The sequence below is a fragment of the Larimichthys crocea genome, chromosome XXIII, assembly GCF_000972845.2.
Source record: "Larimichthys crocea isolate SSNF chromosome XXIII, L_crocea_2.0, whole genome shotgun sequence".
In the NCBI taxonomy this organism is placed as follows: domain Eukaryota; kingdom Metazoa; phylum Chordata; class Actinopteri; family Sciaenidae; genus Larimichthys; species Larimichthys crocea.
Window position 1 is genome coordinate 17,603,741 of NC_040033.1, and position 25,482 is coordinate 17,629,222.

General features: G+C 41.4%; 1 protein-coding gene across 2 annotated transcripts in view; it reads left to right on the forward strand.

Moving 5' to 3' along the window:
• The window catches only part of LOC104922457 (partitioning defective 3 homolog), a 327,327-nt gene that overhangs the window by 167,834 nt on the left and 134,011 nt on the right, over window positions 1-25,482 (forward strand). For both annotated transcript variants that reach the window (XM_027274131.1, XM_027274132.1), the window contains exons 13-15: window positions 10,225-10,413; window positions 10,915-11,085; window positions 22,740-22,887. In XM_027274131.1, coding sequence (XP_027129932.1) covers window positions 10,225-10,413; window positions 10,915-11,085; window positions 22,740-22,887 — 508 coding nt within the window. The remainder of the gene's footprint in view (window positions 1-10,224; window positions 10,414-10,914; window positions 11,086-22,739; window positions 22,888-25,482) is intronic.

Below are 25,482 nucleotides of genomic sequence, written 5' to 3' on the forward strand. Positions count from 1 at the left end.
TTTTATTGTTGTTTTTTTTGACCACATTCTACATTCTGCAAGAGACTGCTTGTTAATATTTGGTCGCTTTCCGCATCAGATTAGCATTTTGCTTCTCTCTCTCCCTCACTGCTTCTTTTTTTCTCCTGCTCTCACACACTTTCACATTCCCAGCAGTGCGTTCACAAATCTCAATAATCCTCACAAGTATGTTCATAAAAATCAGATAAGGAGGCCGTGGCTCTGCTGATGACAGTTATTGCAAATAAAGCATGGAGGAAAAGCATGGTTGGTAATTGCCTTCTCTGTCACACACCCTCGATGGAAGAGTGAGTGTGTGCGTGCGCGCATACATACGCCACTCATTGCCAGAACGCACATAAAAACACACGTATGGACGGGCGCTTACGCGCTGTCATTCATGTAATTCCCTCAATGACAATGCGATGATGTTTTGAATTGTCGCGTGACTGACATGCCAGAAAACCACAGGCGTCTGTCATAGAAGTACAGCCTTCCACACACGCACACACAGTGGCAGGGGATCCAGCAGTATAGATGAAAATAGAAAAGAGACGTTTTTTTTTTCCGTCTAGTTGACATTTGCCTGCTGATGTTTAATGTCAGAGCCAAAAATCCCTCCACGTCTCCTTTTGTTTAGATGTTTCATTGTATGCCAGGCGCACTGCACGCGCCCCCCAAAGGAATTAATTTACCCTCCCAGCATGTTTGTGTTGCGTCTTTAATTACCACGGTCGGGGTGTATTTTGACATGCTTTCAGTAGCAATAGCAGTAGCTCTCGATAGCTTTCAATAAACATGTACTTGCTGGAAAGAGAGAAAGGTTAAATGGCAATAGAGCAGAGTGGGGCGTTGCCTCTGTGAGTTCCCGTCTGTGTACCTCTCCCTTCCTTCTCCAAGGATATCAATAGACATTTTCAGACAGATACATTATGTTGTATCAGAGAAGTAGAGCAGCTTTAACCTTTACCAAACACTGGACTCATCACTAATAAGCCTGCCCTTTTTATACCTCTGTTTTCCCTCTCTTAAACTCTCACCATCTGTAAAATACAGTATTTGTTATAAAATTCCTCATAGAGGGGCATTCACCATCTTTGGTTTCTCTTATTTTGTACATGTCCGGTTCTAAAACATGAACCCTATGACCTTCAGGTTAAAGCACAAGAGCAGAGCTGAGCAGACTCACTCAACAAGACACAGTAGGAGGCTCTGATCAATCTGTGTGAACAAATCACTTTATGCTGCGCTGCTGGTTCACTTGACAGCTTTGGGAGTTAAAATCAGAAATTTTTTAGCAGACTAGAGGGAGAAAGTCGGAAGAATTGCTGCCCCCTATGGGTTTGGAGGTTAATTTGTAGCTTGTATTATCAAATGGGTCTGTTATGAGGAGATAGAAGCACAGAATATGCATGAATATGAATTGTGACTCAGTGCTTTGCTACTTTGTAAGTGCTTGTGTCCTCACCCCTTTGTAATTATTCTTACCAGAGGGGGAAGACATGAGGAGAATACGCATGCTGAAAGAAAAGTAATCCTTATATGACCAACATATGGATGGCTTGAGGTTAGATTGGCGTTAGGTTCGGGTGATATTAAAAGCAAATGCTGTTTGATTCTGCCTCAGCTGCTCCCCTTCCATCACTGAGTCAGGCGGTAACAACCACGTTTCTCCCTCTCCTGTAACATTATTCATGCTATTCACTGCCTCAGATGAAATGACCTCACCTGGTAACACTGACCACTGTGAGGCTCCACAGTAAAGCTGTATTACAAAACAACCCCAGACACACTTACACACTCACAAAAAGCTGAAATTCCCTGAAAAGACACTTTTAAGCACATTTAAACACACATATATACACTACACACTTCCCACGCATAGCCGGTGGATGTTATTTATTGTTGGCATTTATCTCCCACTCGCACTGTTTGTGTTTACAGCTGCGAGCGATGCTGAGCCTTCAGTCCACATGGTCCAGCTTTGTGGAGCAGTGATTGTGTTTCCAGTGCTATTTTTTTTTTTCTTCACGTAATAACCAAGTCAAATGTCACGCTTTACTGAGCAATAAGTAACGGCAGCAGTCAAGGAGCTCTACCTGCTTCCTCTTAAAGATGTCCATCCACATGCTCATGAATTCACCTGTTGTGGTGCCATTTAGTTTAGAGCAGAGACTCAAAACAAAGGCAGAGAAATATGATCTGTATCTAGCATTTTGCATGCCTGCCAATGACAAATCATTTCAATTCATTCCAAACCCCTTGCAACAGTGCAAGTGAATTAGACTGTTGGTATTGCTGCTGTGTCCGCATGACTCCTTGTATTACACACACAAATACATATGCATACATTCCTTCATGGCCACTCAAAACACTTTTTAAAAATACCACAAACACTAAGCCACTCCTTGAGAAACACAGTGTAGGCTTGATTAGTCACATGTACTCAAGTGCCATAATAACATTGTCCATTGTTACCCTTACATCATTCCATGACCCTAGATGAACAATATGTTTTACGTCCAATAGGACCGTTGACTGTGGAGAACAAATGGGCCTGTGAAGCCTCTCTTGTAACACTGTGGACCACATAAGAGCAATTAAACAGTACATTAAAATCCCCTCTTTATGATCATATCACACTTGTCACTGATCCATTAGTAGCTATATCTGCCAAGCAATGAGAATCTTAATTGCACAATTAATTACGGCTTCTGATTGATGTGACCGCTGAATTTATGGCTCGTGCAAATGCTGGGGACGCAGCAGACAAATGCATGACAGTATTGCTGACAGTTATAGCAGACTAATGGCCTGTTTCATAAGTGCCAACCCCGGTGGCCTGGTTTAAAATCCTCCTTGCTATGTTTTTACCACTGGACTGTAATTGAGGTATTCTAGACTTCTCCATTTGTGGATTTTTTAGCTGAAAAAAGTTCTAATTATTTAAGGTTTTGAAATGATTGTATACAGCAGAAATAAAAGCACCGGTTCCCTGAAATAGATAAGGTGTCCAAACAATCATTGTCAATGTTGCATTGCACTGCACAATTATTCACAGCAGATAATATCTGTCCTTCTTTTTCTTAATCATTCCTCTAACAGTGTTACACAGCTGGCTTTTGTTTCCCATAGTACAGTTAGGTTAAAGTTAGAAGGCAAGAACAGACTTATGAAGCTGTATTGATTTCCTTGCTGCCGAGATCCATTTACCGAGTCGGTAGAGGGAGAAATGAATTGATACAAGGCAAACAAAACACGATCCCCTGTCTTTGGAGGCAACTAAATGATACACAGATCTGTTGAGTTAGAGCCTGGTTCACTCCCTTCTCACTCGTTCATTCATCCCTTAACGTGGAATTTAACTTTCCTATTCCTATGATCAGCTCGGTTCAAACTGGAAGACATAAAATGTAAAATACATGAAAATATTAAAAAACAAAAACAAAAACAAAAAACATCTGAAGCAAGAATATCTGGCAATGGATGCATCTTTAAGATTACATAAGCTGTTTTTCTTTTTGACTCAAAAAATGTGTGAACAAACAACAGAGATACAGAGTTGATCTGGCATAAATTTGCTTTTAAATGAAAAATAAAAAGAAATAACTGAAGAAATCAGATATAAATAATATGTACAGCATTCAGATTTTCTTTCATCTGTGTCTTGGCTTACATCTTCATTCACACCTTCCACTTACAAACACAAAGCAGAAACATTAAGCTATGAATGCTTTAACAGGACGCCATTTAGATGAAGATAAAGCTCTTGGGCTCTTCCACTGAAGTGATGATAAACAGTTCTATTTTAAGCTATGCGGTATCTACAGACATGCCAAAACCTGACATCTTTGGTGTTAATATAATTAGATGTCTGTCAGAGTAATGCTTTCCCGCCTCACTGTAAGGATGATGTAATTTGTTGCAACTTTTGCTAATAAAGTACTAAAGACAGAATTTTTCTTGTCTGTCTTTAAAAGAATTTATTTATATAACAGGTTACTGAGCCAGATATTTTAAACTGTAAAACTTGGCAAACAACTCATGGAGATGACTCATTTCTTACTGGTAGAGCTGATAATTTAAGGTTCTGTAACCTTTTTTCCGGTATTCACACTTTTTCCATAATGAATTGCTATCTCTGATATAACTTAAAAACAGCCTAGCTGCTAGAATGTAATTGAGTGTAATCAGCAAATTGATCCACTATTACAAATGTCTACAAATAAGTGACCCCTACTCTGTAAATTTGTTCTTAAAATACACTTGGAACTCAGGTGAAGTCAAATTACAGGAATTGCTCAAAAGGCCATTGCAAGGATGGACTATGACTTTGCAGAGCTCTTTAGAACAGTCTGGCAGCAGCAGATGCATCTTAGAGGTCACTTTCCGTTCCACTTTATGCCTAAAATGTCTCTGAAATGACAGGGCATGGTGATCTGGCGCAGGGCTCAAAATGTGTTATCATGGCACCGCATATCTCTTCAAAAAGCATCCTCTTGTGAAGACACTTTATCCATATTGTCTCCTGAAAGCTTCATAAAGTTCATACTTTGCTTTTACTCCATCAAGTTTAGCAGAAAAACACTCACATTGCACTTTTCTCCTCTTTTTTTCCCCTCACCCTTTTCTCTCGTTTCTCTTTTGTTTAGACATCCTCTGTTTCAAGAATGCTGATGAGCCTTTCCTACATTATTAATTTGGCTCCTATAAAAAGGTTTCTTGATAAAAGTGCAGAGTTCAGAAACATGCTCTGTCGTAATTAACGCTAATGCTGCCAAGCGTGGTTGAAGACAATGCCAGCCTGGTTAACGATTTCCGAGTGTGTCTCGTCGATGCCACCTGTTTTCGTTTAGCACTTTTCAGCAGCTGTTCCCATAATTATGCTTGCTGTCAGTGCAGAGAACGGGAGGGTGCACCGCAGCATTGTGCTATGCCGATAAACAAGGTAGTTAAAGGCCACTTATGGCGACACAGTCACTCTCCCGAAGGGGATTCAGCGTCTGTTTCCAGAGCACATAAAGGTTTGAAGTGTGTATGTGCAGTTGGACATGGCAAAGCTTAAAATGAGAGGCATCTGCTTTGTGACGTGCGTTTAGACTTTGGTTCCACTGATCGCTTTTGCAAACAGTCTCAGTTGCCAAATACACTTAGAAAGTCACCTTTTATTTTTTGCTGTGCTCTTTGATTGGTTGTAATCACTTCCCAAATCACCCAGAGAAACATCAAGTATCAAGCGAACCCTGAAAACCTTTTGTTTGCTCACAGTGAGGCCCCCTTGGTGCCTTCATTGATAGCCAGTAGCCATAATGCAGAGAAGTAGATAGATCTGGCCTCAGATGCCCTTAAAGAAACAGACTTTGTTCTGCTAATGAGCCAAATTAGCTTTCTCATTCAGAAAATCCCCAAAGGGTAAAAGTCCCAGTTTATCAGTGCTGAGTCAAAATGTGTTGGATTGCCCTGTGAGAAACATGTAATGTTAGTTCACAAACACTTAAAACCTGCCACTGCCAGCTGTGCACTTCATGCCCTTTAGTGTTGTGTAACAGCTCTCAACTCCTCATTGTACCTGGAAGGGATTGGATTTGTTTTTAGGCTTAGAGGTATTTAATATTCGGCCCCTTTTGTCAGAAAATGTTGCAAGTAGAAACACCGCCAAAAGAAATTTGTGTTACAATACTTATCACGCGTGCACCACTTTTGCAATTACACCCATGGCTGATTTCTTTTAGTCCTTTTAAATTCATTTCCAATGACCTTTATGTCGCCAAATTGGGCCAAGTGTGGAAAGACGTTTCCAGCAGTGTTAATTGTTTTAGGCAGTGATGTGCGGAGAACTGCGGAGTTATGTGTGAATAGAAGTAATTCAGTGATTCATTTGCGCTCTTCATTTCTCTCTCTCTTTCCTCTCTCGCATCTCACTCTTGCTTTTCTCTGACGCTCTGTTTCTCTGACACACCTTTCTTATTAGCACACGGCAAGTTAAGCGAGGTAGAAACAAAACAAAAAGGCCTATTAGGTAGCCGAGGCTCTAGACTGATGAGCAACACTTTCCTCTCTCTGCCCTCCTCTGTTCACCTTTTTGTGTCTCTGCTCAAATGCCGCCTCTATCGCCCTCCCATGCCAGGACAATAGACTGTAATGAATGGGTGCTACCCCATCACAGTGTTAATTAATAAAAGACTTAATCGTATAATGGACTGTGACTGCATGGCTGTGTCAGGGAGCAAAAAGAAAACGACATGAGCTTTTGTGATGAGCTGGCCAAGTGGCCAGTCACTTGAGCTATTGGGATAATGATAATAATGATATTACAACCACTCCACGTAAAAATTGGCTGAGTATTAAGTTTAAGCACTGCACTGTTGCATATTTGCAGCAAGCTGTGGAATCTGTCTTGTATTAAAATAGGGAACAATATACAGTAATGTAAAGTGGTTTGAATATGACAACAATTGTAGTCCACACTCGTAAAAAAACCCAGAATGGTTCATGGGCAGCTTTGTTGTGGTGTAAGAGCACTCATGCAAAGTTACACTTCTAAAAAAAGAAGGGTGCATACATGTAGACAAGCATTGTAAATACTTACACACTTACACCACACAAGTATGTGAACAGATAGTTGTGGCTGCCTGGTGGTTATGTGTTTGTGTGGTTACTGCTGGTTGTACAACAAATTGCCCTTTGGGGATAATATCCTTGGTTGTTGATTTGTGCCAGAAGGATCAAACTTAGAGGTCTAAATAAAATTAAATCGGACAAATCATCCAAGGCTGAAACCGAAATATGTTTTTGAGAACAATTTTGTAGAAGGTAAATATGCCACGATGACATTAGAGGAGGTTGCTGTAAAGTAGCAAGGACACATAAAATGCAGGTAATTGAAGATGAAGCTCTATTTATTTTTTCTTAAAACTTCCCATTATGTTCATTATTTGCTCTGAGTCTGATACTGACCTTCACATTCATGTTCACAACCAGCAGCCCAAATTGAGGAATGCAGGGCACATGGGATAGCCATCATGATCATGTACTTGCAAGCAGATTTGTCAGCGCTGAAAAGAAGTCTATTTCATTAATGTAAACTAAAAAATAAAGCTTGTTGTTAAATGTGCAAGGCCAAGTGTCTTCACAGTCAGGTAGACCTTGTTCCTGGCTTAAGCAGCTGAATGTGTTGGAGACATTCAGCCATCAGTGAGTGCAGCTTTCGATTTGTCACTCCATGTCAGCACAAGGTTTCTTGTCAGTGACTGTAACCGCAAAAATAATTTGATTTGAGAAAACATGTTGAACCCAAGATGTATCAGTGAACAGTTTCGGATTTTGGCTGATAACACAGACATATTTTGCATAAAACTTTTCCCTGGTGCTTTTTGAAGTTGATTTAAGCATGCAGCCTTTTCAGTGTTTTTACATCAGTTCATCTACTTTTGTGCTGTCTGTCCCAGGTGCGTACACATGGCTGAGCTTAGAACAATGAACTGACTTTCTTTTTTTCTCCTGTTCAGAGGTAGTCGAATCCAGCTCTGCCTGAGCCGAATCGGTGCAACGAGGTCTGTCAAGCAGCCTGACAAACTCATTCTTGGCTAGCGGCGCTTGTTCCTGTCTGATGAAAATGTTACACTGCTCTCTCATTCTCTGCCTCGGCCCGCTATTCCCGGAACACAGCTCTGAGTGGGTGGTTATTCTGTCATCATTTTGGAAGAGTGCGCATGCACTCACTCACACGTGTGCAGACACACATACAGGCTCAGACAGGGTCCATCCAAAGTGTTTTTTTCAGCCAATGTATTACTATCTTCAAATGCTGGGCTAAAAGCCTCTCCAGGGACATAACTTACAGCCACCATTTATTTATTTTATTTCGATAAAACATCTTCATTAAAGATAAAGACTGACCCTGCCAATGACGCACAAGGCCATTCATCCACAAGTGTTCTTTTCAGAGTGGAAATTGTATGTTTGTGCTGTGTTGCTATGGGCCTGCATTGGAAACCAACTGATTACAACAGCAAGTTGTGTTCAGGCTCAATTGAAAAGTCGTCAGAGCTTATAGAAATTCTGACATTATGTCTTTGTGAGCTTTAAACTAGAACGTGAAGTCAAAGGTTGTTGATGCATTATATCTAACCCTGCATTAAATAACAAATTGTTCTTCACTTGTTTTGTTTCCTGTCCCCTATCCGCTTCGCTCAGCTGTCTGAGGGGAGAGCAAAGGGTCAGTTCCTGACAAGTGCCGGTGATTTCTGTAATACAACCAGAGGTGCTGAAATGCAGCGCGCTTAAATGGTTTCCAGCGTTGAGAATTTATGAAGGGTCCAGTCACAGACAAAGCCCAGTTGGCAAGTTGTACAGACAGGTGTACTGCCATTTTGAAAGCAGAAGAAGAAAAGCAAAGAGAAAGAAAAGGGGGCAGATAGGACGGCCGTCTCGAGAATAGGGGCTCAGTCAGAGGGTGTTGAAAAGAGCCTCCACCTGAACGCACCGCTGCATCCTAATAACTCCTCAGCCTCTGAAAAGGAAAAAAAAAAAACACCTTATGCTCTATCTTTCCCTTCGTTCCCTCTGCTTCACTCTTTATCCGAGCAGCTGTGAAGGGCACACACCTGGCTGCCATCCATCTGGCTGTGTGCGTGCGCATGTGTGTGTATTGATGTGAGTCTATTTAAAGAGGTTTTGGGGTGGGTTTCTGGGGTTGATTGCTCTCACCGCCAGTATTGTTCATGCGGATTTGGCTGCCATGGCAATAACTACGCACGTACAGTACAATCTGGCCAATCACAGTATTACAGCATTGCTCACGAGCTTCAAGCTGTGTAGTGGGCTTGTGATCGGACAGTCAGCTCTAAACACGTGTGGGGGAAGTGAATGGGAAATACTCTCATTGCCTTAATAGCTGCTGCTGAGGTGCTCTTTAGCAAAGCATCAGACTCCTGTAGTGGAGCGGATTCAAACTGTTAGCGTAAAACAACTGTGAACTGACAACAAAGCTTTTTGTTTCTGCACATTTACTCACTGTACTCACTTTATCTGGGCTAAAGCTCAAAAATCTATGGTGGGTACTGAACCACTGAATGGAAATTATGTTTAAACGCTCTTAAATCTTTACCAGGTTTACCCGTAGTCAAGATAAGAAAGAAACTGCCAGCTCTTTGATGCCTCTGGTGTTTTCTCTACACCATCAGCTTTCTCTCACACCTCTTTTCCCCTTCTGTTTGGCTGCGAGCGAGATGTAAAATACACAAATGGTATTTCTTTGGTTATTTTTTACAGATGCTCTTTGTTAGACACCAGTGGAAACTGTCAGAAAATACATCGGAGTGGTTGTTTGATGGACTATTTTCTGAAATATTCAGCTGAATTGATTGTGATTGGGTGTCAGACACTCAACAGATTGCACTTGGGTGTCAGACACTCAACAGTAACTCTCTCACACCTCTCTGGCACCTGAAATGAACCATTTTTTGTGTACCATGCATGAGGATCTGCAGTGCAGGCCTTGCAACAAAACACCAATATGGTAATTTTCAACAAAAGGCCCATGGATCGCATGGGGAAGGAGGGTCGGGTTCTGTCACAGTTATCCTTCAAAGGGGTGCTGTTCAAAGGAAGCCACTGTTGTTTGAGCGCCAAATTGCTACCTGGCGTTTTCAGAGTTCCCTGCTATCCCCACTGTTCCTACACTGAGCTTATGATGCTAGAAAGGAATTAGCAGTGCTTGGCTAGACAGTATGGCCAATTGACGATGACAGCCCTGAGATATGTGACATGCATGCCATCCATTCGCTTTCTTCTCCTGCTCCCCTCATCTTTCTCCTCTTTATCTTGTCTCCCGCCTGCTTTCCATTTTCTTGTCATTCACCATCCCTGTTCTTTCAATTTTTATTCTGCTAGTCTGTGTTATCTTTTTGTTTTTCTATCTTTTCACCAAAGTTAAAGTTAGATACTTCACACAGCCATTTGAATGCAACACTGACATTGTAGTTAGGGCTCAAGTTTGCCAACTTTGGCTGTTAGGCTGAGTCATCAGCCCAAAATACTCAAAGCTGTGTGCAGATTTATGTGCCCTCTCTATGTCACTTGTTAAAAAAAGGTTATTAGCACATCAGCAGTTCCAGAGTCTTGACAAAAAAATTACTTTTGTTTTTTTCTTTGTGAAGGCTGAGTAATTTAAAAGAAAAAAAAAATCAAAGACACAACTCTCTCTTTCTTTATTATTCACAGCAACCAGAAGACGATGACATGGTGTTAACGCCTGATGGTTCCCAAGAATTTATGACCTTTGAGATCCCTCTGAACGACTCAGGCTCAGCAGGCCTGGGGGTCAGCGTCAAGGGTAACCGGTCCAAGGAGAACCACACCGACTTGGGCATCTTTGTGAAATCTATTATCAATGGAGGTGCTGCTAGCAAGGCAAGTAACTCCTCAATGACACAAGTAGAAATATGAGGTGGACTACCTTGCTGCATTGATTCATAGTCCTTGTCATGGTCATTTTGAATTGTCAGTAATTCTATCAAAGTGGCATGAATACCATGTGGTATTTTTTTTTCCCTTCTTGGATGGTAACAATGTTCTTTAATATTTTTTTATCCGCTTTAACTGTCAAATATAAATGTTCATAAATACCAGTGGTGTGGGACAGTTTGTCCTCCTAACTCTAAAAGAGAGATGTAATTAAAATGTGTTCCAAAGAACGTGAATAGGGAAACAAGATTGTGATCTTGCCCCAGTATGTATTGGGATTTTGTCTGGGGAAAAAGGGTCCATGTGATCCCTGAAATACGGCCCCAGGAGCATCTGCAGAATGTACACGTTGTTCTTATTCAAAATTAACGACAACAGGACTCAGAAGAATTTGGTGCAAGTATTTTATGAGTCTGATACTAACTTTCCGCCGGTATTTCTCTGCAGGATGGGCGTCTACGTGTGAACGACCAACTAATCGCAGTCAACGGGGAGTCTTTGCATGGGATGACCAACCAGGACGCAATGGAAACACTGCGTAAATCCATGTCTGTAGAGGGCAACAAGCGAGGGATGATTCAGCTCATTGTGGCCCGACTGGTGTCCAAACACAATGAGGTAACCTAACTGTCAGGGAGGAGTCTGATGTGTTAGAAACTAATTGGTATCACAAGGAGTCTGATTTATTTGCTCTGCTTTTGTTTAAAATATTGTAATTAGTATTCTAATCATGAGCTACCAAGATGGACTGTGCATTTCACTTCCCCCATGTGTCCACACACATACAGTATAAGGCACAAAATACAAACACACATGCTAATTTAAATCCTGTCTTTGGACAAGTGGTAGACATATTGAATGAAGAAGAGGAATAGCTATGTTTTAGCTGTACTGAATGATAAATGAGTGTGGCTTTCCTCTACCTTGCCACTGGCCCTATCTATCCCCCATAGGTTTTTGTTGCTTTGAGATAGCTAAAGGAGAACATTTATGAAGCGAACACACCACTATGCAAATCTTCAAACAGTCCCATTTCCTATGTGAGATAGGTGATACCGTCTCAACCCCCCTTCCTCAAGCCCCCCATTTTCTGTGTGATTTTCTTTGCAGACGGTGGGCCTTGATATGATATCTAAGAAGCACTTCACTGACTTATGATTGGCAGGCCTGTGGAATAACCCTGTAGGATAGCCAGATAAAGGAATATGAATTGTGGGCAATGTGGATATTTGTCATTTGGCAACAGTCAGTAATACTGAAAGCAAGGGGATTTGAACTTCATGAAATGTCCATTGTGATACTGAACTAATCTCAGCCTACCTTTCTTTTATGTTCTTTCACATACTGTGGTAAAAAACACGATGAATTCAAACATGATTTAGCTGGATGTGAAATGCTACGCACAGTGTGACTGTGTTTCAGGATTGTGAATTTATGTGTGAATACTTCAACGCACTCACACGTTCACTCAGCCTGCAGCCAGAGGTTGTAGATCAAGTTTGATTAGTGTTGCTCTGACTCTAATTGGAGCCTGTGTCCCGTGGCTGTGTGTCAGGTTGAAGTACCACGCTGAGCCCCAGTCCCTCTCTCTGCCCTTCACCCTCCCTGCTAGCCCTCATCCTCCCAGCGCTCTGTCTCTCTCTCTTCTCAGCACAAATCCTCACTATGACTCCTGTGTGATTGTTTGTTCTCCTGTTTTATAGTCACATGCTTTCCCCACAGCTTGTGGTACTCCAGAGTTGAACAGGTAGAACGTGGGATAAAAACAGCCAGCAACTGGAGTTGAATTTTCACAAGTGTCCTTAATTATTGTTTACCGCAATGGTTAAGGACTATAAGCCACTTGTATTTTTTCCGTTTTACCTTAATGACTGTATAACTCTGCTGGGTTGCTTTATGGCAAAAACAGCAACTATTTTTATTTATCAAATAATTATATTGTAGTTAAAACTCAACAGATAAAACTCAACAAGAATTAATATTTTATATTAGGTGTTTTAAAATCTTTTTTGATCATATTCCTTTTCTTGTTTGTCAGAACAGAGAACATACAGTGCCATATCAGAGGGTAAAAACTATTTATCTAAACAGGATGCAGCTGAAGCACAAAATGTTCCTCGTACCAACTTGCATCAATTTATGAATTGTTCACCATGCTATGTTTTCTGTTAACTTCCATCATCACTCAGTTAAGCCCTCTTAGCCATGAACCGTCTTTTCTTCTGTCACAGGCCAGACTCAGACAAGACTCAACAACAACAGTACTCCATGAAAAACATACAACTCTGTCATTCAAGTGAAGGAGCTCACTGTTTTAACGCAGCAGTGGTGCCAACACAGAGGGGTCCGTCAAACCAAAATAGTTGAACGCACCCTCACCCACATATTTCCACTGTTTACCTCACGATCACTGTGATGAAATATAAAATGACTGCTGCCGTTTCAGTCCAGTAAAATCCTTTCCTTATACTAAAATAAACCTCCGTGCAGCATTTCTGCATGTTACAACCCTTGAAATGAATGATTCTATTACTCCAACTGAATTTCCTGGATTATATTTCATTGTTTCACTGGTACATAAAGCACCATACCTCCACTGACACTGCCCCATGCATTTTTTAAACACAGGGCTGTTTTCAGTCTACACTGAGAGGACATATGTCCCTCCAGGGAAAGCCCTGCCCCAAGGTTCAGTGAGTTCTATCACTTCGGTCCAGTCACTCTCCTGTCCTCTTTAATCCCTCACCAGCAGGCAGACAGGTAGACGGACTGACACTGTGCAGACAGTTAAGGTCACAGACAAACACAGACAGAAACAGCAAAAAATATTTCATCATTTAACTATCACTCTGTCACCAAAAAATATGACATTTAATAAAGTTTTATTACATTTCGGCACATTTGGATCATGGTTGAGAGAGACATTTTGGCGATGTTGTATATAATTAGACATTTATTTTACCATTGGTTGCCATGAGACAGCACATTGATGATGTTGCGGGGAAAAGTGTAAAGAGTGTGCGACACAAAGGAGATACAGATGCAGCAGTGGATTTTAGATTCCGTCCATTAAACCCCCATTATAGGCAATCATGGAGTGCTGAAGATGCAGTGTGTGTTTTCAGGAAGCTTAGTGGTTTGAAAAGGTGCCACGAAATCACTAGAGGGAATGTTAATATACTCAGAGTAGAGAACAGATAAGATTGTAAATGAAGAATTTAAGGTCAGTTGCAAACCTCAAATAATAAAAGCACAAGTTAAATGTCGACATAGGCCCCCGGCAGCTACAACCACCTCCCCCTTCTCCACTGCTCTGCTGTGTTGGCCAGCCAGATATGTGGGGAGCCAGCGCCAGTTTGCCACTGTCAGCCAGCCGAATGGGAGTGAGCACTGGAGGCCACCATTGAAATGAATCAGATCCATCACTGTCTGCAGGGGAGAGGAGCCGAGCAGCACAGCCTAATGCATCAGTGGGGGGACTTCGTTGGGTGCAGCGTATCTAGGCCACCCCACTCCATGAAAATTGCATTGATTTCATCATCGCTTGGTCCTGTGGGCTAAAGTACAGTCAACTGTTAGAAGAGGGCAGTGTAATGCTTCTTGATAGGTTAAGCCTGCTTGCTTTGGTAGGTGTTTGCAAAACCAAAAACACACACTAGACCCCGAGCTGGCATCCATTTTCGTCTGTATGATGCAACATAGAATGTTATAGCAGAAAAGGACTTGTAACACATGAAACACCATAATGGGAGTGTGAAATGCACCATGTGACACTTAGAATAACCTCTTAACAGGCATGTACAAATATATAATCCATTCAAAAACAAACACACCCCAGAACATACATACTTCCATGCGCTGCCTGGTCTCTTAGTAGCCCATTTGCTTTCAGCAGGACTTGGGGCTGGATCCATTCAGACAGATCCTCTCAGTAGTGAAGACAAGTGTTTCAGTAGGCTGGTTTATGCTGCTGATGGCCCATAATTGAGCCCATGTCTGAGGTGGAGTACCTGGTCTATTCATGCTGCCATTAAAGCAGTGGTGATGAGTGGCCTTTGCCTTGGGTTTAAATGAGAATTTTTGCTGACCTTGGAATAAAGAAAAAAACACTTAAGCATGATTATGATGCATTAAAGTCTAACAAAGCAGTATGCCACACAATGTGGGGACTATTTTTAATGTGGCCAGGAAGGCCTCCATGAAGCTGGTTCAAAATCTGATCAGTGTGGACCCTTATACCACCTATTGAAGCTTAAAAATACGAGTACTCATTTTGTCAAGGAACACTCAACCACAACACGAAAACGGAAATACAAATAAATGCATGTTTCCACCCACACCCATTAATTCAAAGTTTGTCAAAATAAACAGTTAGTGATGCCAATTTTCCATTCAGGTATCATTAAACCATTGCAGAAGAAGAGGATGCAGCAAGATGATCTCAGTTAATGAGCGCCATTCAAACCTGGTGAAAATATACTGTGAAAAAGAATGTAGAAAACACTATTGAAATGTTAGTGTCTTCATCGCTCCACACAGATCCGGTGTGTCCTCCACTATTTTTCACCTCTTCAGTGGACCTTAAGATGACATGCTTTATGTATGTTATAATAAATGTGCTAAATGCATTTTGCTTTTATGGACACACCACCTTTTACACCTCAGCCAAGTTTTAAAACTTTGCACACATTAAAAATACACATAAAAATCAGTGGATGAAAACCCACTGAGAAATTTGAAGAAATGAATTAGGCAATAGAAAGAGCTAGAATGAAGCTTTTTAAATGGCTTTTTAAAGTAGCACACTGTCTTCAGTTGTTTTTGATTGCTTTTGGAAACCAATCCTTGTACCAACACTTTATAATGCATTTCATATGCAATGAGACAGAAAATACGCATATGCTTGGTACACATGACCACGTATACTCAGTATATATCCACACACTCTGTACCAGAATAATTCATTTTCTTCTGTTCTGGTTCCACAGATAGCCCTTGTTTGAAAAACTACCATTCTGCCCCAGATAGTCAAGCCATATGATTGGTCACTGCCAATTTGTTTGAAGTTTTGTAATTGCATTGCTGCTTCAGATACTGTATAATTCCTTCATCTGTATCTGAGTTCTAATAATATATCGTCACATGTGTTTGAGCAATTAAATTTATGAAGAAAAGTCATTTCAGTCGAGGATCAGTCTCTTCCTCATGGAAGATGGAGAACAAAGTCCTGTGATTATATCATATGCAGATTGTTTCCAGTAGTTTGGTTATTGAAAGCCCGGGTTAGATTTGTTTTCTACTCTCCGTTGTTATTACTTTCTTTAAAATGTGCATACATTTATTCAACAATACAAACAGTATCTCTAATATCTCAATGCTTTTGCAAAGCTCATGTTTATCACCACTTATTTGTGATGATTTGAAAATATAATCCTGTGTATTGGAAGTATGGCTGTTGTTGTCCAACATAGAAATCTTGATGATATAGTAATATTACATTAGCAATTTTCCACCAGCTTCAAAGTAATGTCCTTGTAAATGGGGAATGCTGAGCAAAGTAGCACAAATGTAAAATATTTTATTATGCTGAGGGGAGAGGTATACTTGATCGACTGGAGAACAAAAAGATGATCTCTTGATGTTGTTGCTGTGGCGTATGGAGCATATTCCTTTATTTGAATGAGATCTTAGCTCTTCAGATTACTAGTTGATCAGCTGCCCTCATCTCTGCTTGGGCTAAAACTGACAAATTGACCATTATATAGGCATAATAATGAGGTCTGCTTATCATACGACATCATCAGAACTCATTTCAATGCAAGGAAGATTATTAGGAAACTAAGATAGCAGCAAATGTGCAGAGATTTACGGTTATATTATGCCAATAACATAAGATGGATTTCATGTCTGAGCCCCTCCTCGTCCTGTTTATGAACTTTCACTCAGTGGTGGATGTTTGTTTCTGCCTGCTGCAGCAGCTACTGCATTACTCAGATATTTATCACACCGGCATCTAAAAGCAGACAGACTGATGATAAGCATGCTTGTGGCTGGGTTTCATTCCTCTGATTTGAAATTCATCACACACGCACGCATACGCCTCTCTGTGCATTGGTGATGTTATTTATGACGGAGATCTCCTGCAGACATCGACTATTTTTGACAGACTGCTGTCTTATGGTTCTTTTTGTTGTCCTTCTTGACAGCGCTACCGCAACTTACCAATGAAGAGCTGCATTAATCAGAGCAACAAAAACATATTTTTCAGATACTTCACTATGAAAACCTTTTGTTCTTCCCTGTCTGTGTTTGCCACAGAGATACTTCGCTCATTCTGCACATCTACAGATCGAGTTGAATTTCACAGTGTGCTGTTTTTACAATGTGGTGCTCCTCCATAGACTTCTCATGATAGCTCATGAGATGGAGCTCCTATTCAAGGATGGCAGTGCTATCACTCCAGTCCTATGTTTTAGATATTTTACTTTAACTTTCTATTTATGCTTGTCTCAGCAGAGCTTTCTATCAAGAACGCTTCAAGACATAAATGTAAAGCTTTTATGGGAAGCATTCCCCTTCCTTTGACCACTTGAAAGACTTTATGGTCCAGCAACTCCAATTATGTAAATACCATGTGGTACAAGAAACCACCACAAAGTGTCCTAGTGCATTTAGTCACCTTAGAAACGGGTTTCTGGTTTCCTGTTTCTTTATTTCCTTAAGCCACTGACATAGTACCACATTTACAGAAATGTCCAGCCATGTCTTCTGCTGCTCAACAATGCTGACATTTACTACACTGCTGAGGTTTTGATACAGGCTACATGACAGCTAATTAACATCAGTGCTTTAAATTGAAGGAATGTGACAGACTCATAACAGCATGATGCATAAGTATGACAGGGCAGCATGAAGAGTGATGTGAGGGGGGTGGCGTTACCCCACATTTTTAGACTGGCATAATGACATGAGTCAATATTAAATACACCAGTAGGTGGAATCAAAATGATGCAATTTACATACTATGATATGGTTTTACAAAAAAATGAGAACCGAATATGACCTGTTCTAAAAACACATCATTGTTTTCTCTGTGGCCATTTGCGTTTTAATGATGGCCAACTTAGGATCATAGTTTATCTTATGCAACTAACCATTAGGTAACACGGTCAGGTAATGGGCAAGCTGAAACACTTTTTTATTATTGATGAGAAGCAGCGGGAGGTACTAGAGAAAGATCAAAGCGGCAGAGACTTTGTTCCCTGTGTTCACAGCTAGCGTTGTTGCGTCATAGAGGCTTGCAGATATGGTAGCTTAGTTAACTCTGTGAAGAGAGTGGATGTATCAGCTTAACCTGTATATAAAAGGGCACTGAAGTGGTCTCCTTAGTATGCCGATGGCTGTGTTTGTAATCCATTCCGAAAGCATTGCTGTTAGTCACTATGAGAACGTTTATGCAAAGAGACAAGGGGGAAGGAAGTGGCTGGCCCTAACAAAAGATGCTCACTTGGATGCGAGAGGGCTGATCGATAGAGCCTTGAGAGAGCTATCAATCAGAACCCTGGCCTAGTAAATTATGGTTTTATTAGTATTGAGCTGACCACTGCTGGGAGAGACCTTAAAACATTGAGATGCTGGCCCACATCAGAGGCCAAAGAAAGGGAGGGAAATGTGTGTTGACCCCCTCCAACTTAATATGGAGTGATTGAAGTCTAGTTAGATCATGACATGTAGACACTATAGCTCCCCCGTTGTCATAGCAAATAGCAGTGATTCATGGAAAGAGGATCGAGTGAAGGCACAGAGTGGTGCACTCTGGGAAATGCAGTTTGCGATGAAGCAGTGACTAAATTGAGGAAAGTAGATCGCAGAGCAGCAGAAATGCAATTCCAGCGCTGCTGGGCCCTCATTCCCAGCCGGCTCTCTGAGGACTAACTCATTTAGGAGCGGCAGGGGAAACTCAATAGGACCAATTGAGAAAATAATATATTGAATCTGGTGGTTGAGTGGGCTGCTTGGGCACGGTGGAGGACTGCGGAGGTGAAGTGTGTGCTTTTGTGTCTAAAAACCAAAGTGTTGTTAAGCAACATACACACATGTATGTGAACGCACACAGGCACATATTCCTTTCACTTAGCATCATAGTACATGTGGTGTTTACTTGTTAGCTGAAGTTGATACTATTACACTGAGCTGGCTAATATGAACAGAGGACAACTCTGTTTGAAACCAGAAATATGAGTATGAAAAAAATATATATAAATATACGAGTATGCCAAAAGTGACTGTGAGATGAGGGTAGAGTTGGAAAAAGTGCCAGAAGCATCACTAGCATGTTGTCTAAGTCTCTGTAGTTGTATTTAATGTAACAACAAAAATGGAATCACTGAAAATATAATCCTTCTACTGTATGTTGCAACATTGTTATATTGTCCTCTGTAGGACATAACGAAAAGATAAAAGAGTGCAGTATGTTGTATGGACTGTTTAACTAGTTAATAAACCTGTGACCTAACAATGAAGTAAACACTCAATAATTATTTAGCCATATCATATTAGTTGACTATTGGATATAAATTTGAATGCTTTAAAAATCAAATTTGGATTGTTAGCAGTTTAATGTCAGTCTATGAGATTGCCGTTCCACCCCTTTGTCCAGACTGGCATAACTCATTATTAGATTACCATGAAGTATGTACCTATCTCAGCATCTGAGAGATGGCCTAGCCTTCATTGTTCCCAAACAATTAGCCCACCACCCTAATGCTGACATTTGTGGGTTTGATTGAAATGTCTTGTCAAGACTTGACAGACGTCATTTGGGTCAACATTTTTATGACATTCTTATCTTATCAGTTTACTGGTAAATTACATTATACTTGCTAAAGATCAGAATTTAAGCATTTTGAGAACATGAGCATGCTAATGTTACCATTTATTTTTAAACCATGGTGTGCTGAAGCTAAGCAGGGCTGCTGTCCATGCTGTAGACTCTTACCCTTTGGTCACACATACAAATTGGGCACTTCCCAGCATCGCATAAATCTGTAGCACTGTGGATGAGTTGGGGATGAGCATTATGCACACAGAAGTTAATTTTTAAATCCCTGCAGCTCATCTTGCAGCTTTTGAGTGTATTTGTTCGAACATGCTTAATGTTTGCAACATGGTGTTGTTGCACTGTGAATAGATGGTTACCGTATGCTGGTGTCCGATGTAAGTGTTGGAACGGTGAAACCTGACCAGGAGTTATTCTCATATAACCTGCTGCACCCATATTTCCGACAAGATGTTTTTGTGAAATTTAAGTTTTGCTAAGAACTCATAAAAGACCTGGACAACCACAAGCACTGGCATTAGATGAGACTCCAGGTGGATGTGAGAAGCTAATGGAAGTGGGGTATCCGCCAGCAGAGAGGTGAGTTGTGCCTTGGGCAGGATGCAGAAGCTTAAGGATTGTAATTATAGCATTATAGTGGAGGTTGACTGGATTAGGGCCACGGCAACGGGCTGAGACCATGATAGAAAGTCCAGGAAATGGCCATGAACTAGACATTAGTAGCCTTAGTTGACAGCTTAAGTCCAGCCCTGTCTCTCAGTGCTCAAGGTCAGGCTTCATATACATGCAAAAATATGAAACGCATTAGTCTGCAATTGACACATATAAACAGAAACATACATATGCACAAAAACACAGATACGTACACACACACACTGTCACGCTTCACTCACACATAGACAAATAACAGCATACCTTGAACACATAAACACACGGGCATGCTTAGAGAGTCCAGTGGGAGCTGAGCAGCAGATGATCCTGACTGGGCTCATTGTAAATCACAGTGCTCTGCCCTCTCCCTCAGTCAACAGGATAATCCACTCTGGAAATGACTAGATTAAGACAGATTAAACACATGATGAGGTGATGAGAAGTGGTGGTAAGAAAGCACTAAAATCTCACAGACACTGGCAAACCTGAAAGTACACATCCAGTCTTGGACAAATAAGACGTTGAAGTTGCTGTTGCTCTTGTTGGGTTTGAACACTGTGATACCACAAAGCTTTTGTGAGCTTTTCTTCTGTGGTTGGAACACTTCGTCTTTGAAGCAGTTGTGGTGATTGATGCTCTTGCTAACTATACAATTTACTTGCGTAACCATCACTGCCTCTGCTGCTCCTCTTTCACGGGAGATTTTCCATGAAAATGTCACGGCTTGTCACACACTAGTCAGGAAACCTTCCCAAGTCAGTAAACAGTGTGCTAAAGCATTAGCATTCACAAATGTGGACTTAATTAATACTGGATACACAAAAATGTAATTGCTGCCATCTTACCTCTGTGTTAAGTTGATTCCAAAGTCTATTTGCCAGAGGAACCAATGAATACTTTTAAAATAAGTCTGTCCAGCTCTCGGAGATAGATATCGTCAGTGACATAGTTGTCTTTCTGAGATCTATTCCTCTTATTCTATACATGGTTTTCATATCATTTATTTCTCAGCTGCTTGCTCTCTGTCCACAGATTTTTCTACCTCTTACTTAAGATCTTCCATCTTACCTCTTTTCACCTCATGACAAATGACAAGTCTCCAGATCTGAAACAGATTAAAAAGTGCGGAGAGGGGTTGAGTAAAAGAGAGAGCAGCGAGTAAAATAAATCTTCATTTCAACAATTTGAACCTTATTGAGTCTGAATCATCCAGGGACATGCTTTTCATTATAAGCCTGGCAGTGGCCGTGGCTCTGATTGTAATTGTGTTGACCCGGCCCCCCATTTCACACTCACTCACACACGCACTCACACACACACGCACACACACGTCGCCTCTTTTCCTCTTCGCAACTCGCTCTTATCAACACGCTGTTCCGATAAAGTCCTGCACTCTCAACCTCATTAAACCTCTCATTTATATTAAACAGCCGATAAGTCTCTCTACCCTAGAATGCGTCTCCCAGGGCACGCTACTCCCACGAGAAGGAAGCACCCACATTTTGCTGAGGCCCCAGCTCCCACACTTCCACAATCCTCCTTTTTCTTGTTATTCCTTCAATTTATTACCAAAAACTCCTTCTTCTTCTTCTTCTCTTCTCCTCCTCATCATCCTGCTGTCCTGTCTTCTTGCCGTGGTTGATCTTTTACTCCCCCTTTCTCTTGGCTGGGAGCCAGCAGAGTGTTGTGAGACATCAATATTAGCCAGGGCCTCCTGGTTTAAAGCATGCTTGAGGTACAGAGTTGAACTGTGCAAGACTATCTAGCTGTGAGGGAGCTATCTGTAATAGGTCCTGTACAGGGACTTCAGTGCATTCCCGCGGCTGCCCACAGGCTGCTGTGAAGCATTGTGGGAAATAAGGCCAAGGCCCAAGCTTTATTCTCTAACTCTCTGCACGTGGATATGAGATTTTTCTTTTCTCCACCTGTTGTGTCTCCATTGTCTCTAAAAATACCAAATTTGATGGACTATTGGCTGTTAAAGACTGGATACAGGATTTGGGTCCAGTGGTCCCAGATCCAAAGACTAACCGCTAACCATGTCCCACTGTCAATGCTGACACATGCACTGACTGTACAGTGGGGCTCAATAACCAGCATTGCAGCATATCGACCCCATGGCAAATGTCACTGGTCCATTTACTGGGCTTCATTGTTAGAGACAGCTGCCTATGGGAAATCCATGGAGCTTCCTCCAGCTCCAACTACTACAGGAGCCGTTTCACACTGCTGAGCCAGAAAATACCCACATAAGCCGCAATGGACGCTAAAGCCTTGATTCCATGTTTTAGGAGTATCGATGGCATCAGATTAGGAACCATATTATGAAGGGCCATTCCTTCTTTTGTGGGTTAATTTGATTTAATTAGCGTTCTCTTTATATGATACATGCAAAAATAATCCATCAACGACGGAACATCTTTCAGTGGGATGATAACTCTTTATTTCCAATTCAAAACATGACATTTTTTGATCTTATCTTTTTTTTTTTTACTTTATCTGTGTTTTAGACTTCTGTCAACACATGTAGGATTAAGGTTCAATAATCACTGGTGTGGTAAAGTAGCTAAGCTGGGAGCTAAGCTAACCTGTTTCAAATGGAGACATTCTTCTGAATGGACATGCCCAGAACGGGTACACTAGTATACAAAATAACATATAAGTTCATGTTTTTTTGATGCTGTATGTACAGTAGTAGTAATGTTGTAAAGCATTAAAGCAGTTTATGAAATTGGAGTAAATGTCAGTTGATTCCTCTTGATCTCTCTCCCGGTATCTGTAGGAAGCCCCTGGCAGCCCTCCGGTTTTAGAGCATCCTGTGAACTCTCTACTGGACAACCATGAGCGTCGGATTTCCCACTCCCTGTATGAAACCATCGAAGGGTTGGACAACAACTCCACACCACTGCCTAATATGATCGGACGCATTGGTGAGTCATTTATGAGCACGGTTCCTTCACCTCCCTCTCTCAACACCTTTGTGTGTCTTTCCTTTAGGCAAAATCACTCCACAGAATTGATTTTTTTTTTTGGCCGGTCACTCCCCATTCGCATTGATGGGAAGTGCTGTTGACCTGCTAACCTCATGCTCATTGGATATTTTTCCCTTGAATTGGTGCTATCTATACACTGACACTCCCTGATCAATTTTAACATCCAGCCCCGCCCCTTGAAGTGTCTCTGCTAGCTCCCCTCAACCAGCGTCACGTTCAAAGCCTCATCCCCCTTCATTACCCAGCATCCCAAAGTACGCAATTTCACTATTCAAACCTCTCAGGGATTAACGTCATCCCCAATCCTCTCTGCCTTCACTCCACACCTAACTGGCTTCACGCGGGTCAATTCCCATTCTACCCAGTTGACATCAGATCTCGTCTCGTCAGGTGTATTAGAATTGGCAATTCAATCCTCTCCCAGACGCTGCTGTCATCTCATCGACAGACCTTTCACATATGCATACAGAGAGAAGCTGAGGGTGATTGCATCAGGGGGAGGGCATGTTTGTTGGGGAATGCAGTGTAGTCACATGAATCCACACCCCTTTTCTCAGCACACAGTAGTTCTTTATGCACTCATTTTCTCTTCTTATCTTACATCCCCTTCCCAATATTTTGTCTCCATCCTTCCATTTTTTATACATCTCCTCGTCTTCTTCCCTCTTCATTCTCAATTTTTCTTCCTCCTTTCACCATTTATTCTCCCCACTGATAAACTGTCTCCTCTCGATCTCCTCGTCACTCACTCATTCTCCTCTCTCAGCTTACTTTCCACCCACCTCTGCTCGGATGGAGTGAATTTGTAATCTGTCAATGATCTACACTTTCTCTCTTTCCGCCCCTCTCCCATTTGTTCTCCCCTTTCTCTCCTCTCCCCTCCCCACTATCCTCCCCAGAGTGGTGCCACTCTGCCACTGATCACAGAAGATCAGAGGCTGTGTCAGAGGCATCTGATGGTTAATTAAGCCTCCTGATCAATAGGGCTTGCCCCTGACACTCTCTCTCCCTCTGTGTCTCTCTCCCCCCTTCTCATTTTCACTCTTGCAGCTTGTCTTTCTCCCCCCATTCTAAATCAAATGTTCTCAAATTGGTTGGTTTTTCCTCTCAGTTTGGCTTATTTATTCCACTTGCTTTTCCGACTCAGGCTTTTCAGAACGCGGCTGTGATCATAAGCAGCAACTGTGGGCGCACTGATGGAAAAGTTTTGTGCCATTGAAACTTCAAGGGCACCCAGCACTCGTCTCCTACTTGCAGAGTGGGAGTCAAATGAGCCAAGTGGAAAAGTTTTGGGGGCGGAGGTGGAGTGGGTGCTAAAGCAGTGAGTTATCACAGCCGAAGCTCAGCAGAGTCTCAGCGTCTCAGATCTTTGACTTGGCTTGTCTCGCAGCAAGAAAATGTCAGTTCCTTTTTTTTTTTTCTCTCTCTGTCTCGAGGCTGTCTGAGTCGCGCCCTCATTAACCCGTGCCTACATTCTGTGACAGGTCTTCATCTTTTTTAAACTGACACAATTCTGTTGTTTAGATTTCTGATGCAGTTGCGGTCGAGTTTATATTCATGAGGTAAAATGCAGCACCTCAGATGTGCAAACAGGAATTTGTCCTCTTGCAGGTCTGTCAAATTTGTTTTTACAATTACTGCATATCTGATCCTCCTTTTCTCCTATTAAATCTTCAATTTACTGAAAATACAGAAGATGTATTTTATTTTGTCCTTATGTGCATGCAGTATATTTGAAAAAAAAAAAATAACAAAAAAAACCCAAGAAGATGAAAGTCCTGTCTCTCTGTCTTCTGGCCACAAGCAAGTGCCAATGACCTTGCATCTCACTGACAGAGCTAAGATCAAGTTAACCTTGATCAAATGTCATAAAATTGACTTTGAAAAGAAATAGAATCAGTATTCCTCACACATCTTGCATTCATGTTCATCTTTTTTTTTCTTTCTATTTCTAAATGTATCCAAAATCTGTGCACTACATTTAGCCACTTCAGTTTGAATTAAGGTAATAAATAAGCAGACATGGACACATAATAGGACAATAATGTTACAAAATAGTCTCTCACTGTCTCATCACTTAAGTAGGACATGTATTTTTTTTTGCGTGCATGGCACATTTCTGCAGGCTAGACAGACAATAGCTGTTTCCACTGCCTATCTACTTCTATATGATATTTCAGACATATTGCCTGCTGTGTGAAATGTGACAGTTGTGGTTAGAGGACAGATGCTGAGATCGGCTCGGCAAGGTCAGGAAGCACACAGCCGCCAGGGCTTGACTGACAGCTTGATGGTGAGTGTATCTAGACCTGCTAAATTACTGAATCATGAAGGCCAGACATGTGGAGTTTGGGGTATACAGCACACTTACTGTAGCTACATGTGCACACACACAGTGGCACACTAACATAAAACCTCTTCACCATCAGTTTATGCTCAGTTTCCACTGATGGGAGCCATACTTCTTCCTGAGAGTAAACTGTGATTACTGACACAAACTCTGAGGCATTTTAGAGTCAGCAGAGGAACTCT